At 35.8% G+C, this 17,121-nt stretch overlaps 1 protein-coding gene across 3 annotated transcripts; it reads right to left on the minus strand.

Annotated features, from left to right (window-relative positions):
- Positions 1-1,693: 1,693 nt before the first annotated feature.
- Positions 1,694-16,499, minus strand: LOC109049942 (WD repeat domain phosphoinositide-interacting protein 1-like). 3 transcript variants are annotated; one of them, XM_042719907.1, is made up of 13 exons: positions 16,147-16,499; positions 13,288-13,370; positions 11,799-11,965; positions 11,525-11,621; positions 11,322-11,419; positions 11,071-11,163; positions 9,210-9,280; positions 8,964-9,071; positions 8,674-8,838; positions 8,471-8,578; positions 5,103-5,233; positions 4,930-5,030; positions 1,694-2,293 (listed from the first exon to the last, which is right to left on the minus strand). In XM_042719907.1, the coding sequence occupies exons 1-13, from the start codon at positions 16,203-16,205 to the stop codon at positions 2,243-2,245; spliced, it is 1,332 nt and encodes a 443-aa protein (XP_042575841.1). In that variant the 5' UTR covers positions 16,206-16,499; the 3' UTR covers positions 1,694-2,242. The 3 variants fall into 3 exon arrangements, with proteins under 3 accessions (XP_042575841.1, XP_042575840.1, XP_042575842.1); XM_042719906.1 differs by having other exon boundaries at positions 11,799-11,968; XM_042719908.1 differs by lacking the exon at positions 1,694-2,293 and having other exon boundaries at positions 4,782-5,030; positions 11,799-11,968; positions 16,147-16,498.
- Positions 16,500-17,121: the final 622 nt, after the last annotated feature.

The following is a 17,121-nucleotide window of genomic DNA, read 5'->3' on the forward strand; positions in this document are numbered from 1 at the left end:
ATGTATCATTTTAGTAACTACCAAAAGATGTATCACAGGCATTTGTGTCTATGCCAAACCCTGTATATATAAGCACCAGACATCAGTCGGTTTGTAGTGGAATAATGTTCGGTACCTTGGACAGCTCATTTATCAAGCACACCATGGCCATGTTTTTATATTCAAATGTGCTTATGCAAATATTTAATGATACCAATGCCTAAAAACTCTAGTGTGTGTTCATTTTAGCACTTTTAGGTAAGTAGGTCACATTTTATCATCAATATACCATCATGAGAATCTGCATTTTTGTTATGGGGGCTTCAAAAAGTCCAAGTCCTACAATATAAATACTCATAGCTAGGAATGCTGAAAAACAGCATCACTCTAAAGCATGTTCATTATAGTGCTAATTGGTTTAATTTATGTATTTATTCTAAATGAGCCATTCTTAGAATCTGTTTCCATTCGGTTGAAGGCAAAACATTTTAACCAGCACATATACTTCCTTTGTTGTACACTGTTATATGTTTCTTAATTGAAATGAAACATAACAGTATACTTAAGGGGCCGTATTATTGTCGGCTAATTATGTTTTACATACTGCTTTGCTGCATATGTTGTTGAGCATGAAGCTGCATTGTTGACTTTGAATAGAGTGATTTATTGCTAATTACTATGAGGGAAGCATGGATTATTTCAGACTGTGTATAAAATGCATTTAAACTCATAAATGCAAATCTTATTGGATATCATTAGTAGCTTTAATATCCTTTTATAAGAATTAGCATATACAGCAAGGGCAGAGAATAATACATGAAATCTCCCGTGGAAATGACCTCAGAAGTTGAACACAAAGCTCTTTGGGATCAACAATGTTGTTTTGACTGGATAATGCCCAAAGCTCAACATGTTCCTTTGCCTTTCAAAACAAATAATGATCAGTGTAGTGCAGCTGACTCTTCACAGCACTACAGTGCTCATGTTCACATGAAAAATAAATAAATAAATAAAGCCTAAGGTTATCTTGTTCACATTCTGTCATCAGGGGAATAATCCTGTGTTAATTATCTCATACTTGTACAAGCCACATATCCTATATAGGCTAACTTTATAGTATGCTATTGACCATATATATATATATGTGTGTGTGTAATATTATATATGTAAAATGGCAGACTCACACTGCATAGACTTCATGTGTATTGATATGAAGGATCTTAGGATCTCTTGAAGTGGGCCTGACCATGAAAAATGTGGGTAATGAAGACAAAACATTATTAAATTAATATCAACTATTAGATGGATTATCTAATGTGACCAATGGCACAAATCTGACCTTAATGACAGAAATGTCCATGGTGACCTTAAGTCTTTCTCCAATTTCATTGGATCTTATCAGGTTGAGTGTTGATTACACTGATTTGTCTGACAACTCGAGACAAAACAAGCTGTTTAAAGTCATGAATAATAGCGTATCGAATTATAATATATCATAAGATATAATTATAAAACATGTTTTTCAGGATACTTTGATGAATAGAAAGTCCAAAAACAGCATTTACTTGAAATAGAAATCTTTTTGTAACATTATAAATGTCTTAACTGTCATTTTTGGTCAAATTAAAGCATCTTTGATGAATACAAGTGGTAAAAAAAGACCTTTTGATTGAAAGTGTCTATTCTAATCCAACAAAGAAAAGACTACAGGAGACAGGAGGTGTTTTGCATAATTTCATTCCTAATAGATTTCCTACATAATTCATTTCTTTCTTTTTTTATTTTTTGGTCTTGAGCAATCCAGCAAAATACTCTGCACTCTTACAAGTAATATCATAGGCACATACATACAAAACATCCCATTGTATTAGTATTCAGGATGGTAACATGTAAACATATTAAGTATCAATACAGCAAAACACATATATAAAAAAGTAATTCCTCTTCTCTTATGATTCAATATGATGGGGTTGTAAATTAAAAGAATAAAATGCTACAGTATTACGACTGAATTAATGCAATGTGTTACGTAACTAGAACAATATGTGGTTATATTTCAGTCATGCACCTCATTTATAACACACCCTTCAGGGGTCTGAGTGACAACGACCCAAATCCCTGATCAGTTCAGTTTAAGATATTATCATTTCAACCGTTCCTTTAATGATTTAGCACCCTGAAGTTCGTTTTTTTTATTAATTTGTTTGTCCTTGCTCATGCACTGAGTATCCTCCTGTGACAGTTGCAGCCTCCACCTGTTCTCTCACAGTCGTCTCCCCTTGCCTCGCCCAGATCCATCACGGCACCAATTTATCTAACGGAAACCAGAACAGAGCTTTATTGTTCCCTCGGCCACGGGTGTGTTATAGACAGATACAGATCTCAACAGGAGCTAGCTGAGAACATGTCCGACACATATCAGTTAGCCATAATGACATTTTAATACACCACAATGACACTTGGAAGGTATATAAACGCAATAGCAATGGCATCCGAGTATGTTAGTCCAAACTGACATCCTATAAATGTTCAAATCCGTCTGACATCAGAGTCCTGAGCTCCTCCATTTAAAGGAATAGTTTTTATAGGAAACAGGAAAACCATATATAGGCAAAGTTGCTGAGAATGTACTCACCCTCAGGCCAGAAATATCTCAGATTTTGAGATATTTAGCTCTACATCACTTGATCACCAGTGGATGCTCTGCAGTGAATGGGTGCCGTCACAATGAGAGTCCAAACAGCTGTTAAAAGCATCACAATAATGACTCCAGTCCATCAATTAATGCCTTTTGAAGTGAAAACCCACGTGTTTGTAATAAACTAATCCATCAAGATGTTTTTAACTTTAAACCGCTGTTTTCGTCTAAAATACGAGTCCTCTGTTCGTAATATTGTGAATATTATTGTGCAATGTTTGGTAACATTCTCCAATGAAAAAGTAGTTTTTTCTGAATCAGGAGAGAAATATGCACAGATCAAGCACCATTTACAAGTGAAAACAGTCCAAAACAGTTCTGAGGAAATATGTTGGTGGATTTCGATGTGAGAGGACAATAAGAGATGGACTTTTTCACTGGAGGAACCATTATTATAGATTATGGACTATTTTGGCCTATTAAAACCTTAATGATGGATTTGTTTCTTACAAACACACCATTTTTTGCATCATAAGACATTCATTGATTGACTGGAGCCTTGTGGATTACTTGTGGCTTATTGTGGTGTTTTTATCACCTGTTTGGACACTTATTCTGACGGCACCCATTCACTGCAGAGAATCTATTGGTGAACTATTAATATAATGTTAAATTTCTCCAAATCTGTTCGGATGGACAGAGGTGCATTAATTTTCAGCATTTTTTTTTTGGGTGAACTATCCGTTTAAGCATCTAAAACTATCTGTAAAACTATCACATCAGCTCTATCAAAACAAGTTAGGAAGTGTTAGCGTTAACAAGGCCTGTTGGACAACAATAAGTGCTCCACCATGTGGAGTTAAGTGAGCACTGCATCAATATAAAGCATCATTTCTAGTTTCTCCTCTTGATCTTGAGATCTTTTGCATTGTGAAATGTTTCTTTCATTGTTAAAATGTGATTAATCCATTAAGATTTGTTCAGATGTAGCATGAGGGATGTAGCATGTTTATAGCTGAAATACTCCTGTATGTTGTGTGTGTGCATAGACAAAAATATGTTTGAGATCATGCCATTTAGACTAAAAAAGAAAAAGAGCTCTCATAGTTACAGTTATCTTATTTAGCAATGGTGATGAATGAACCCAGCATTAACTGCATCAAGAAGGCCAGACAGAATGTGAAAGACAAATAACTTAATGCACTGTTCATTGTCCTGTCTGTGCACAAACAAACAAATTAGTCATCTAACTTGTGCTCATGTCCATGTATATAAGATCAGAAACATCATTAGACTACAACAGCAACAGCAGGTTTAGTGTCAGAAAATGTATTTCATCATCTAAGATGAATACAGATCACGTAGAACACTTTTTAATGATTTTTCATTGCTGTGAAATATAATCCAATAAATATATAGATTTTTAATGCTTTTGAAACAAGTCTCATTCTCACCAAGGCTGCATTTATTTATTTATATGTGTAAAACAGTAATATTGTGAAATATTATAACAGTTTAAAATAACTTTTCTATTTGAATATATTTTAAAATGCAATTTATTCATGTGATGACAAAGCTGTATTTTCAGCATCATTACTCCAGTCTTGAGTGTCACATGATCCTTCAGAAATCATTTTAATATGCTGAGTTGAGGCTCATTTCATTATCTTATTAACAGTTGTGCTGTTTCATATTTATTTCAGAATTATTTGATGAATACTTCAAAAGAACAGCATTTATTTGAAATAAAAATCTTTTGTAACATTACAAATGTCTTTACTACCAATTTTGATCAACTTAATGCATCCTTGCTAAGTAAAAATATTAATCTTAAAAAAAAACATTTTTTTTTCCCCCAAACTTTTGATAGTAGTGTATGTCATGACATACCAGTTATATGAACTTCTGATTTTTAGTAATAACAATTAAGCTATGTGTCCCACTTTGTCTGTATTCAACCAGAACTTACATGAATGTAGCATTATTTCAGTCTAATACATAATAATACCACTGAAATATATACTTCAGTATTTCATACATCAAAGGAGTAATGTTTGGAGTGATATTTGTCTTTTATGTCAGTATTTCATACATCAAAGGAGTAATGTTTGGAGTAATGTTTGGAGTGATATTTGTCTTTTATGTCAACTGCAACATTTGGTCCTCATCAGACCTGAACAGGCTGGTGTTGGTTTGGTTAAAGATAATAAATCACACTTAGTTTGAGTGCTTGTGGACAGAGGGACAAGACAAGCCCACACACTGGAATGCACCACCGCCGCTTAGACGTGGGGAGGTTAGCGAATGCTCACGGGAGGAAATTCAGTTTCATCGTCCAGACACACAGGCCCTGCTGCAAACTCGTGCTCGGGAATCACCTCACCCTTCTTAGCTCCCCCATCCTCTGAGTAGCCTGAGACGAACACAGCGATCATGAAAAAGAGTTCAAATGTAAAACGATGTGAGTTTGAGTGTGCTGTGGTACCTGTGAGAGTGGCTGTAACGGGTCCAGAGGTGGGGATGGCCACAGTGGCAGCATAGGACTGGCATGCTTGGGGTGGCTCCGGGAGTTCAGATTTCTCAGTCTCCTCCAAATCCTTATCTGATCCAAACAACCTGGGGGTTAAAGGCCATATTGGTAAGTTTTAGCAAAATAAGGTATGTGGCCTGTACTACTGAAATAGACATTTATGTTGTGTTCTACATTATAAATTGCACAAAGTCATAGCACAAAGTGAATTATGAAACTAGTGTGCTTTAAAAATTAAGTTGCTATCTACAACAAGGAGACCTCTTGTTCATGAATGAGCTGAATGAACTGGGTCATCTCATCTCATTCATGATGAGGATTTGCTCATGTCAGTGACTGAATGAGAGTGGACACGTCGTTCGCTCATGTGACATCTGAGACAGTCTTATTCACTGCAATAACGGAAAAGGGGCAAAAGATATACAAATGTGCAAAAATTATTGATGACCATAAACCAGTTAAATTGCATTATTAATAGAACTCTTATTTAGGCCTGGAGAAAAACGAAGGGAGAAAAATTATAGATTGTATGTGTGTGTGTTTTATTAGCTTTTTTATTATTTTTATATTTCTGTTTAGTGTTAAATTATCTTTAATACAGATTTAGTTTGACTAATTTTAATACTTTTAAAACTTTTAGTTGACATGGCAAGTATTGTTTTAGTATTTCGTGTTTTTCATCTAATATTTACACTTTATTTAAAGTGTCATCATTTACTCACCCTCAAGTTGTTTAAACCCTGTATAAATTTATTTCTTCTGTCGAACACAAAATAAGATATTTAATTTTTTTTCTATACTATGGAAGTCAGTGGGGACCATCAACTCTTTGGCTACCCACAATCTTCACAATATTTTCTTTTGAGTTCAACAGAAAAAAAAGAAACTCAGACAGGTTTGGAATAACTTGAGGGTGAGTAAATGATGAAAGAATTTTCACTTTTGGGTGAACTATACCATTAAAGAGATAGTTCACCCAAAAATGAAAATTTGATGTTTATTTGCTTACCCCCAGGGCATCCAAGATGTAGGTGACTTTGTTTCTTCAGTAGAACACAAACCAAGATTTTTAACTCAAACCGTTGCAGTCTATCAGTCTTATAATGTAAGTGGATGGAAATAATGGCTAAAACATACAATAAAACTAAAAAACATACACAAACAAAACCAAATTAAACCCTGCGGCTCGTGACGATACATTGAGGTCTTAAGACACAAAATGATCGGTCTGTTCTGTTGCACTGCAATGCCTGAACTGTACTGAGCGCATCCTCGACGCAGCCGGCGCATGACGTGTCTTCTTCTTCTTCTTGCTTTATGGCGGATCACAGACTTATAAGTGCATAACCACCACCTATCTCTCAAGTGGACCACTGACACTCCTGATTGAGATTTTAGATAGAGTGATAATGGTCCACTTGAGAGATAGGTGGTGGTTATGCACTTATAAGTCTGCGATCCGCCATAAAGCAAGAAGAAGAAGATCCATCATGTGCTAGCTGTGTCGAGGATGTGCTCAGTACAGTTCAGACAGTTGCAGTGCAACAGAGGTAAAAAAAAAAAACGATATAAATACTGTTCAGTTTCTTGCACAGGCTGATAGTTTTGTGACTTTTATTCTATGTTTTAGCCATGATTCCCATTCACCTCCATTATAAAGGACCTGATATACTTCAAACGATGTTCGTTTTCGTTCTTCGTCAGGGGCAAAAATAAGCTTGAAAAGGCTGAGCGACAGTATACTGTTTCCAAACATTCTGACTCGCCAGCGCTGCTGGAGGCGGGGTATAGAGTAATGTAACATGTGTCACGACGCTTGCGATTATCCCTTAAACACAACAACAATGAAATGATGAAGGTTAGGCAATCTAGGTTTGAGACGGTCCCCAATGGTCAGAATATTATAGACAAAAGAATAATGATTAACAGCAGTTCAGAGTCAAGTATCATGTTTGCAATACAAAATCCATTCTATTTCCATAATCTGTCCTTTATGGGAAGTGTGAATGTCTCATAGTCTTAGAACTTAAGCATGATGATTAACAGCAGTTCAGAGTCAAGTATCATCTTTATTTTAGTAGTGTTCATTTATTTGATTAAACTGGATAAACTGTTACACCTTTTTATATTTTTATGTGGTGTCATGATTTACTTATGATAAAAACAAAGGTTTATTATTATATATTCGTTTGGCATTTTATTTATTGTACACTTTTAATTGACTTATTGAAAGAAAAACAACAGCAGCAGTATGCTCACATTTATTTGAAACACATGTATTTGGTACTTGCTAGCTTATATCTTTACTCCTTCCTTTCATTCTTTTCATGGCTTTGGAAATCTTGTCTCGGATGTTTCTCTACGTTGCTTTTTGCATAACTCTGGGTCGTCGACAACAAGCTTTGTTGCAGTTTCTTTCTAGTAATTAAATGCTTTCTCTGAATCTTTAAAGTCTCTCTGCGAGGGATCGTACAGGTGCGGATGTATTTGTGCCAGCTCAGCTTTTCAATACTCCAGTGTAATCAGGAGATGTTGTTCTATGGTCAGACTTCCATAGAATGAGAAACGAACCGGGGAAAAAAAATTCCACTTCAAAGAAGGTGGAGTTTCAGAACACACCCACCGACTGCGTAACTGCCACAAACCAATGGAAGCACAAAGATGTTTAGGAGCCAAAACAAACTCCCCCAGAAAGTTTGCTTTGGTCAGCTGTTGCGAACTGCCAAAACGAACTTCGTTTCAGCCTGATTTTTTTAATGTTTATGTGGTATATGTTAGTTTTTAATTTTAGTTTGTTGTTTGTAAGGGCCTTAAGACTGATAGACTGTAACGGTTTGAGTTAAAAATCATAATTTGTGTTCTACTGAAGAAACAAAGTCACCTACATCTTGGATGCCCTGGGGGTAAGCAGATAAACATCAAATTTTCATTTGTGGGTGAACTATCCCTTTAAGCTTTATTTTAATTGACAAAATTATTATAAAAAAAAAAAAATTAGTTTTAGTTATCAATAACAAAACTGGTTGTTTGTGAGGGAAAACACTTAAACGTGTGCTGGAGTATACAAATTGCTTTGGTCATACTTTTCAGTGAATTACTTGAGAGTCTGGATGACTCACTCTTAACACAAAATACAGACACTAGTCGCCACCCACTGGCTTACAGATGTAAAATGCTAAAAAACAACAACAACAACAACAAAAAAACAATAAGTGAATCAGCTGATCAACACTACTTTTCTGAACAAGATTCAGCCTTTGAACTTGTCCAGTTTTAGTTTAAAATTAGACTCTTTTTCCAGTTAAAAAAGAGTGATGACTCACCTGTGCTTCTGCACCAGAGTGCATTCACCCCCATCTTGAGGATCAATGTTATAGATGAATAGCTGCCCATCAGAGGAGGCCACAAGCAAACGTGGAAGCTTCTGGATTCTGATTGGTCAGGTGAAACTCTTGAATTAGTTTTTTTTCTCAATAAATACAAGGTTAAACTTTGTAGATTGCTGTGTAATGAGTGCAAGACTCACATTGCCAGGGCACAGACATTCTTCTGACCGGTCATCTGGAGCCGGACGGTGGCAAAGGCTCGGTCTTGACTCATCATGCCTGACACCTGCGCTGGGAGGTAGCTACTGGCTGCTGTGAACATCTTACCTACATATGCTGACCAAGAGGGAGCTTCCTCCTCCCCACTGCGAGAGAGACGAACACAAACACAAACACTGACAAAGTTAAGATATGTCAGTAAAAACAGATTTTTGACTCATTTGTTCAGTTCTTTATTAAACGAAGTGAGAGCAAAGAGCATTTTCAGTACCTTGGGCTGTGCTGTTCAAGCTTGAAAATGTGCACCGTCTCTGTATTGCTCGAGGCACAGAGGAACTGAGCATCCGGGCTGAAGGAAAGGGAGCTGATGTTGACATACCTTTGGTGACACAGACACACAAAAAAAGACTCAAACATACCACAGTTCACACAAATGTCTCCAACTCTCGTTTTCTCCTTCTGTATGATCAAAGTATCTTCACGGTTCACTGTGAGCTTTGAACCATCATCACCTTACCTTTTCATCCCGCGCCGGAACTCAAACAAGCGCAGTCCTTCTGGAATGGAGAAGACTCGAATCACTGTGCCCTAAAAAAGCAGAAAAGAAGTGGACAGATCAACAACAACAAAACATCAGTGTTGCATTTCACCAAAAAAATACATTATTATACTAAAATTATATTTTGCTTAAAGAATACTGCAGCCTATTTTAGGAACATTTCATTTACCAATTCAGCACTTTTGCCACAAATTCAAAACCTTGTTATATGTCTGGATATGTTCATTTGATTTCATATATTTTTATTTTTTTATTTTAACAATTTTTAGAAAAATGTAGATACATGCGGTAGCTTCATTTTAAAAGTGTGATTTCTAGACCTGGATACTCTATGGGAATGTTTATATATTTTATGAATATTATATATATTTTTTAATTATTCCAAGCTTTAAAAAAATGTATTGGGTAGAAATTTTGAGTAAAAAATATTTTTTGAAATCCTTAACCTTAATTCTTATCCAATTCTTTGAGTCTTTTGGTGGACACTGAGGGGCCTTGGAGTCAAAAAGGTTGAGAACCACAGTGTTCTAGAGCATTTTTACTATAGTACATAAAAAAAGTTATAATTATAACAAAATATTATAATAAAATAATTTTCTTTGTATTTAAATCAGTATAAAAGTCCTATAACAAATGCTACCATTAAAAAAAACTTTGCAATTTACGTAATATTTATTTTTTGCATAACTACGGAAGAGGATTAGGGCCAAGCAATAATAAAAAAATAAAATCATCTCGAGATTAAAGTCATTATATTGCGAGATTAAACTCGTTAAATTTCGAGAAAAAAAAGTCGAAATACAATCTTGAGAATAAACTCATTACATTTCGAGAATAAAGTCGTTGTGTTTCGAGAAAAAACTCGTTAAATTTCGAGAAAAAAAGTCGAAATAGAAGCCTGAGAATAAACTCATTAAATTTCGAGAATAAAGTCGTTGTGTTTCGAGGAACAAAAGTCGGAATGAAATGTAGAGAATAACGCATTCGATCAGTGTTCATTGCATAGCCTATAGAGGACATGGCAGAGTTGGATCACTTAGTCAAGCTATATTTTAGACTTTCTTTCAGTAACAAAGAAATACTATCATCTTTAGCTAATTATGACAAAATAATAATTAGCACACGAACTTTAAAGAGAATTTGCAAGCGGCTAGGTCTTTTTAGAAGAAAAACTCGCTTTTGTCCAACATGCAAGGTTATCGCTGGCTTCACCCAAATGTACTCTGGCACTTGGACAGCTATGATAAATTAAAACCGTACGGCATTGCCATTAATGGCGTGTAATGTAATGAGTATTCTCAAGATTGTATTTCGACTTTTTTTCTCAAAATTTAACGAGTTTTAATCTCGAAACACAACGACTTTATTCTCGATATTTAATGAGTTTATTCTCAAGATTGTATTTCGACTTTTTTTTCTCGACTTTAACGAGTTCTCGAAACACAACGACTTTATTCTCGATATTTAATGAGTTTATTCTCAAGATTGTATTTCGACTTTTTTTCTCGAAATTTAATGAGTTTAATGTCGCAATATAATGACTTTAATCTCGAGATGGTTTTATTTTTTTATTATTGCTTGGCCCTAATCCTCTTCCGTACATAACAGTATGAAAATTGTATTTTTATTTTATTTTTTTTGCATTACGGTAATAGCAGTTTGGGATGTGCTTAAAATAATCTGACTTCAAAAAACCTTAAAACATTAAAGCCACAGTTTCTTTCCTTTGGATTTAGGGTGAAACATGACTCGGACATGTTCTTGTCCAGTTTTGTGAGGTTCACTTGGCTGTGTTTCTATGTAAACAGTGGCTCTTCACCCTTTCAGAAGCACTGGCCAGTTTGGTGCCGGACGCACTGAAGGTGATGGCGGCTAGTGGACTGTCATGAGCTGGAATCATGGTCACAGTGCTCTGAGTAGAAGAAGAGACACAAACACACAACAAAGAAAAAGATTCATATGGTGCATCAGGACTAAAGATTAGGCATTTGTCTCATGTATAGCAGCTAACTGAACAAAAAGGAACTGCCAAAATGAGCAGCAAAACTGGTTCTCGGACAATATTTTTACCAGATTGTTGGCATCATAGACAATAATTTCTCCGATGGTGTCACTTCCTGGATATGCCAGGAAAGAGTTGGAATGGTTGATGGAGAGAGCACAGAGACCTACAGAAACACATGCGTGGCCACACATAAACACAGTGTACAGATTCATATTTAAATCGATTTATAAAATATAAATGATAATTCTAGATTTTTCAGTTTACTCACCTGATGGGTTAGATGGTGTGTTAAGAAGGGTCTTCAGGAGTTTCATGTCTTTTATATTGTGGATATAAATGGATTCCTCCAGACAGACAACAAGTCTCTGCCAAGAAAAACACACAAGAACAAACGAAACGTTCGCTAACAAAGCAAACATGCTCATTTCCACATTTTTAAGCTAAACTATTAAAGAGCAGAGACAAACATTTTCATCTGGTCCAGGAGCATTAGAATTGATAATTGGCAGGTGTTTGCTGCAGCACAGCTGTGTTGTGTTTACCTGTCTGTTTAGACGCACTGCAAGAATGTTGTTCGAGTAGCTGTAGTTGCAGATCTCTGTGCCCTTTTTGAAGTGGTAGACATTCATGCGACGTGGCACGGACTGACTCACCACCACAACCAGGCTGCTGGAGAAAAGCCGTTCCACGATATACACGTCTGGAGTTTCTGCTGAAGGGGAGCAGAGAAAAGGACTCATTAAAGTAAACAAGCCACATATAAACACATGTAGTTCATGTACAAGCACTCTGTGGTCATTTCAAAAGTCAAGTCTAGGCAACTTGATTTATATAGTGCTTTACACAGTACAGATTGCTTCAAAGCAACTGTAACAATAATGCAAATACTAATAAACGTATGCAAACGTCTTTAAATATGAGACTAATTCTGCTTTAAAGCAGCTCTAACAAAACAATGTGTAAAGTTCATAAATTATAAAACAATTAATTTGACTTTATGTAATTCTGGCAAAGTCAATAGTGTCAATCTTCAGCTCAAGACTGTTTAATTTTAATTAAATTCAGTTTAATTACAGTGTCAGTGTTGCAAAATCCGTCCATCATGAAACTAGTTTGATTGAGCTGTAAAGCAGCGCTCTAGAGATAACACTGTCATTATCCAGCTCACTTCAGTTCAAGTTTTGTTCTCATCTGATAGTGTCAGTGCAGTCAAATCCATAATGTTGCTGATGTGTCTTTCAAACCCCAAGTAAGCAATCAAAACAATCCAAACTCCATCAGATGACAGAAATGGAGATAAAAGCAACATTTAAAGAGGTAGCGACATCCACAAAAATTCTGTCATTATCTGTCATGCAAATCATTGTGTAAGTCATTATGTACCTTTAATAATGAGTGTAAATATTCTTTTTGAAGAAACAGAAACATACAGGTTGTTGGGGTTGAGCCTGTGGTCATTTAAAAAAAAATTATTCTAACTTCAAATATTATTATTATTTTTTCTTTATTTACCATTACCATATTTTAACCTTATGATTTCCATGCATGCCTTTTATTTGCATACATCAGCAAAACAGGCTGTTTCTCTGTCTTCAGCTTTTTACCAGCCAGAAATCTATGAATGACTTTGTTGTGGACCGCAGATACAATCTCAAACACATAAGGGTGTTGCCACCAGGTAAAATGAATCAGCAGGCTATTTTGACTCCATTAAAACTTTATGACCTCTAGGGCGAGTTTATCACAACACAGTTAATGCCAGCACAACCACAGACAGATCACATACATGCTTTGAGAGACAACTCTTTATATAAACTGACTCCAAAATCAAATTTCTTTTCATTTCTTTCTCAACACAATGTAAAAGAAATGAGATGGCATTTTCAGTTTATTTGGTAAGTGACTTGGCTACACACTATATGATGATGACTATATTATATGGCACGTGTTGGTTCCACATAGTTTGATATACAACCATACATGTCCATTATATCCCATTTAAACTAAAAAAAGAATGGGAGAATGTCTCACTGCTCTCATGAATGCAGTCCAGTTTGTCCACTGAGGTCACAGAGAATAGCCTGTATCCAGTTTTGGTGCCCACAGCCAAAGACCTGCAGAAACAATAAGATCTGATGTTGTATCAACTCTGTTAAATAAGTGCATCCACAGTTCTGTATCTAGTTCACTTGTGCATATGCAGCTTATAATACATATACATACACACACACACACACACACACATATATATATATATATATTTATATATATATATATATATATATATATATAAATTTGTTTGTTTGTTTGGGGGTTTTTTAGGTGCCAGTCACTAGGCTGATGCAACACATAATGAAGTAACAGACAGATGTACTGTAATGGCTAACACAGACACTACTGCCTTATATTTGAGTAGCAAGCAAAGTTTCTTTAAAATACTAATACAACACCGGTCCTGACGCAAGTTAGAAACATACTGTGTTAACCTCAACAAAGGTTGATTGTAATTATTTGGCTTTTACGTAAACAGAACAGTTTAGGTCTGTTGCATGGATCTGTTTTTTAAGGAAATAAGGTCCACATCTGTTTTACAGGCTCCTCATTCCTCTGGACAAAGCTGTTCATGTCAGATCCTGTTCTTAGCATGTCCTTTCCTACTTTTGTTGGAGAACATAAGTATGTCTCCTCCATCACTGACCACACTGCTGAAAGCCAAAACAAAACCTTGTGTTTAGAGCAGGACTTCAATGACTGTGTCTGACATGTGTTGGTAATTACCGCTGTGACTAACACCCTGTATTTAAAACAACAAGATTCTGATTTTTCTAATACAAATGTGTTTTGCCCCAAGAGACACAGCTGACGTCAGTCTCAAACAAGCAATATGTCAGATCACCTGACTCTCAGTATCATGTTTTGTGTTGAATTTGCTGTGCTTGACTTTTTAAGACAAGAAACCAGTGTGATCAGCCACTAGGAAAGAGGACACAAGTGGGTCACCTTGTCAGGAGACTGTGGACTGATCAATAAGGATCACACAGTCATGCAAATTCAGCTCTACTTGTGAGTAAAAAGGCAACTCAAACATTCAGTTTCTCCTCTATAAAAATTAAGGATAAAGGTGTCTTGACACAGCCAAGCTCTATACCTGTTTAAAATACAGAGTAAAGACACAACGGAGCATAAAATGTGCCTGTTTAGACCCACCTCAGCCCCCAGTACCAAAATATACAGTTTCAGTTTCTACAATTTCTAGTGCTGTCAAACGATTATCCGCATCCAAAATAAACGTTTGCATTTACATAATATATGTGTGTGAACTCTGTTAATTTTTATGTATATATAAATACATACACATGCATGTACATATTTAAGAAAAATATGTTATAGCCTAATTATACTGTATATAAAATGTAAATATAAATGTATATATTCATGTAAATATTTTAAAAAATATACATGCATGTTTGTGCATTTATATATACATAACAAATTTGCAAAGTACACACACATACAGTATATCATGTAAACAAAAACTGTTATTTTGGATGCGATTAATCGTTTGACAGCACTAATTGGACGCCACCTCTGAGCAGCATTAACCCCTTTAATCCAACCAGTCACAATAGTGACCGTAAAAAAGGTTTTCATTTATAAAGCTCTAAAAACCTTACTGACCGATGTTTTAGTGTACTTCCTGCAAATATGGAAAAATAAAGGCTCTCAGTTAAATATGTGCAGTTTTGCATGATTAGTGCAAATTGTCACATGACCAGAGCAGCCATTTTCCTGTTTGCACCTTGAGAAGATGATGACTGCATCAAAGCTCCAAAACTAAAGGCTAGTAAAGCGTCTTAACATAAATATATGACAAAGATTTTTGGTACACATGTTCTTTAGGGTGTCTTGTATTAATATATGCATTCACATATATTTCGTTTTGTTGAGTGTGGTCATAGATTGAGTAAACATGTTGATGGTCTCAATAGTGACCGGTGGGATAACAGTGGTTAACAATATAAATCTAATTGCAGTTGCTGGTGAAAGAGACAATAAAATGTTGCAATAACAAAATATTGCACTAAATTAAAAAATCAAATGTTAGAAGAAATGTACAGTAATGATGTGGTAATACTCTAAGCATTAATATATAAAAAAATTATTTTATATTTACTTTTTTTTTTTTTAATCTGTGTTCCTATCAATGTTGCATTGTTTTTTCCTGCATAATCGTAACCCTAGAATGTGATCAAACAGTTTAAAATAGCTGGGCTAAGATATCTAACCATATTTATGACTGCAGAAATATGTTATTTCAGTGCACACATTATCCCACAATTGTGACTGAACATAAAACACAATTTTTCACACACTTTTCCAAAAATATTTCCAAAAATAATTATTGATTATTTCAAAGGGTTACTTACAACACATAATGTGGATATTTTCATGTCTGGGAAAATTTTGGCATTAAACGGGTTAAACAGTCTGTGTGAAGACAACTAAATGCCACTTCAGAAGTGCTTATGTGCCACCTATGCAGTGTAAATTTGTAATAAGATTCATATCCACTCTGTAAATAATATGAGTGGATTTAGTAGTGATTGGTTATGTTAGTTTATCGCATTTAAAGCACTTCTGCCTACAAAAACAATGTACAAACATTGAGAAAACAGCACTGAAACAACGCCTCATCATGCAAAACACCGTTATAACATAGTGATTAGCTTTTTATGGATATGTAATAATCAAAACAGACAATAAACTGCGGTCAATCCTTTAAGCAGAGGTGACATTCCCTCTAGTGGGGTTTATCGCGGTTAATAGCATCTTAGAAATATCCGTCTCGGCAGATGATGCAAGACTGGTCTGCAGATGTGCGCCGCTTACGTGGAGTCCTGGTTGAAGGAGGCGCAGCACAGCCCCGGCCCAACTTCTCCGGTCTCCATCCCGATTCCCAGCGACCTCCTTCCCTCCCTCCGCCCTGGATCGGAGGCCTGGGATCGGCTGGACCGCCGAAAAGATAGTGGCAAAGCGGAGACCTACTGGGGAAAAACTGGATGGTCCGAATAAAGTGGACGACGAATACAGCCCAACGCTTCGACTGTTCTTCCGCCTCGCATTAATGAATTAAAACGCAAGTTTTTTGTACATTTACGACTTCAAGCGGAGCACAGAGAATGAAGCAAAACAAATCCAGCTGATCGCTGTTGCGTCACATCAACATCACACGCTAGTGGTGGAAGAAAATGCGCCGTGTTGTCGTCTGGCTGCGCTCTGATTGGGCGAGTCCACTAAGGCAGACGCTGATTGGCTGTAAGTGCGGAATTAAGCAGAAAGGAGGCGTGGTTTGGGTGTGCTATATTATTATTCAGAGAATTTAAACACATCAAAATTTCCACGAATACACTTATGACAAGAGTCATTCACAGCCTTTTCCTCTTGCTTCAATGCTTGTGAGTCTAAGAAAGTCAGACAGTTCACGGACTTGTTCTGAACCGATTCGGTGATTCTTATTAAATGCCATCACGTGATCCTTGATAGTCTGTCCTGGCATAATATGTGACCCTGGACCACAAAACCAATTCGCACGGGTTTTTTCTTTTATGCCAAAAATCATTAGGATATTAAGTAAACATCATGTTCCATGAAGATATTTTGTAAATTCCCTACAGTAAATATATCAAAACTTATTTTTTGATTAGTAATATGCATTGCTAAGAACTTTATTTGGACAACTTTAAAGGCCATTTTCTTAATATTAAGATTTTTTTTGCACCCTCAGATTCCAGATTTTAAGATAGTTGTATCTCAGCCAAATATTGTCCTGTGCTAACAAACCATCAATGGAAAGCTTATTTATGT

This window comes from Cyprinus carpio, chromosome B3, assembly GCF_018340385.1.
Source record: "Cyprinus carpio isolate SPL01 chromosome B3, ASM1834038v1, whole genome shotgun sequence".
Taxonomy (NCBI): Eukaryota; Metazoa; Chordata; class Actinopteri; order Cypriniformes; family Cyprinidae; genus Cyprinus; species Cyprinus carpio.

What these genes read in the sequence shown, in the direction of transcription:
- LOC109049942 (XM_042719906.1), bottom strand. Translation starts at nt 16,205, where the DNA reads ATGGAGACCGGAGAAGTTGGGCCGGGGCTGTGCTGCGCCTCCTTCAAC. An exon ending in CAGTGCGTCTAAACAGACAG is followed by an intron (nt 11,622 to 11,798) that starts GTAAACACAACA and finishes TTTTCTTGGCAG; the next exon opens with AGACTTGTTGTCTGTCTGGA. An exon ending in ATGAAACTGAATTTCCTCCC is followed by an intron (nt 2,294 to 4,929) that starts GTGAGCATTCGC and finishes GGTTTCCGTTAG; the next exon opens with ATAAATTGGTGCCGTGATGG.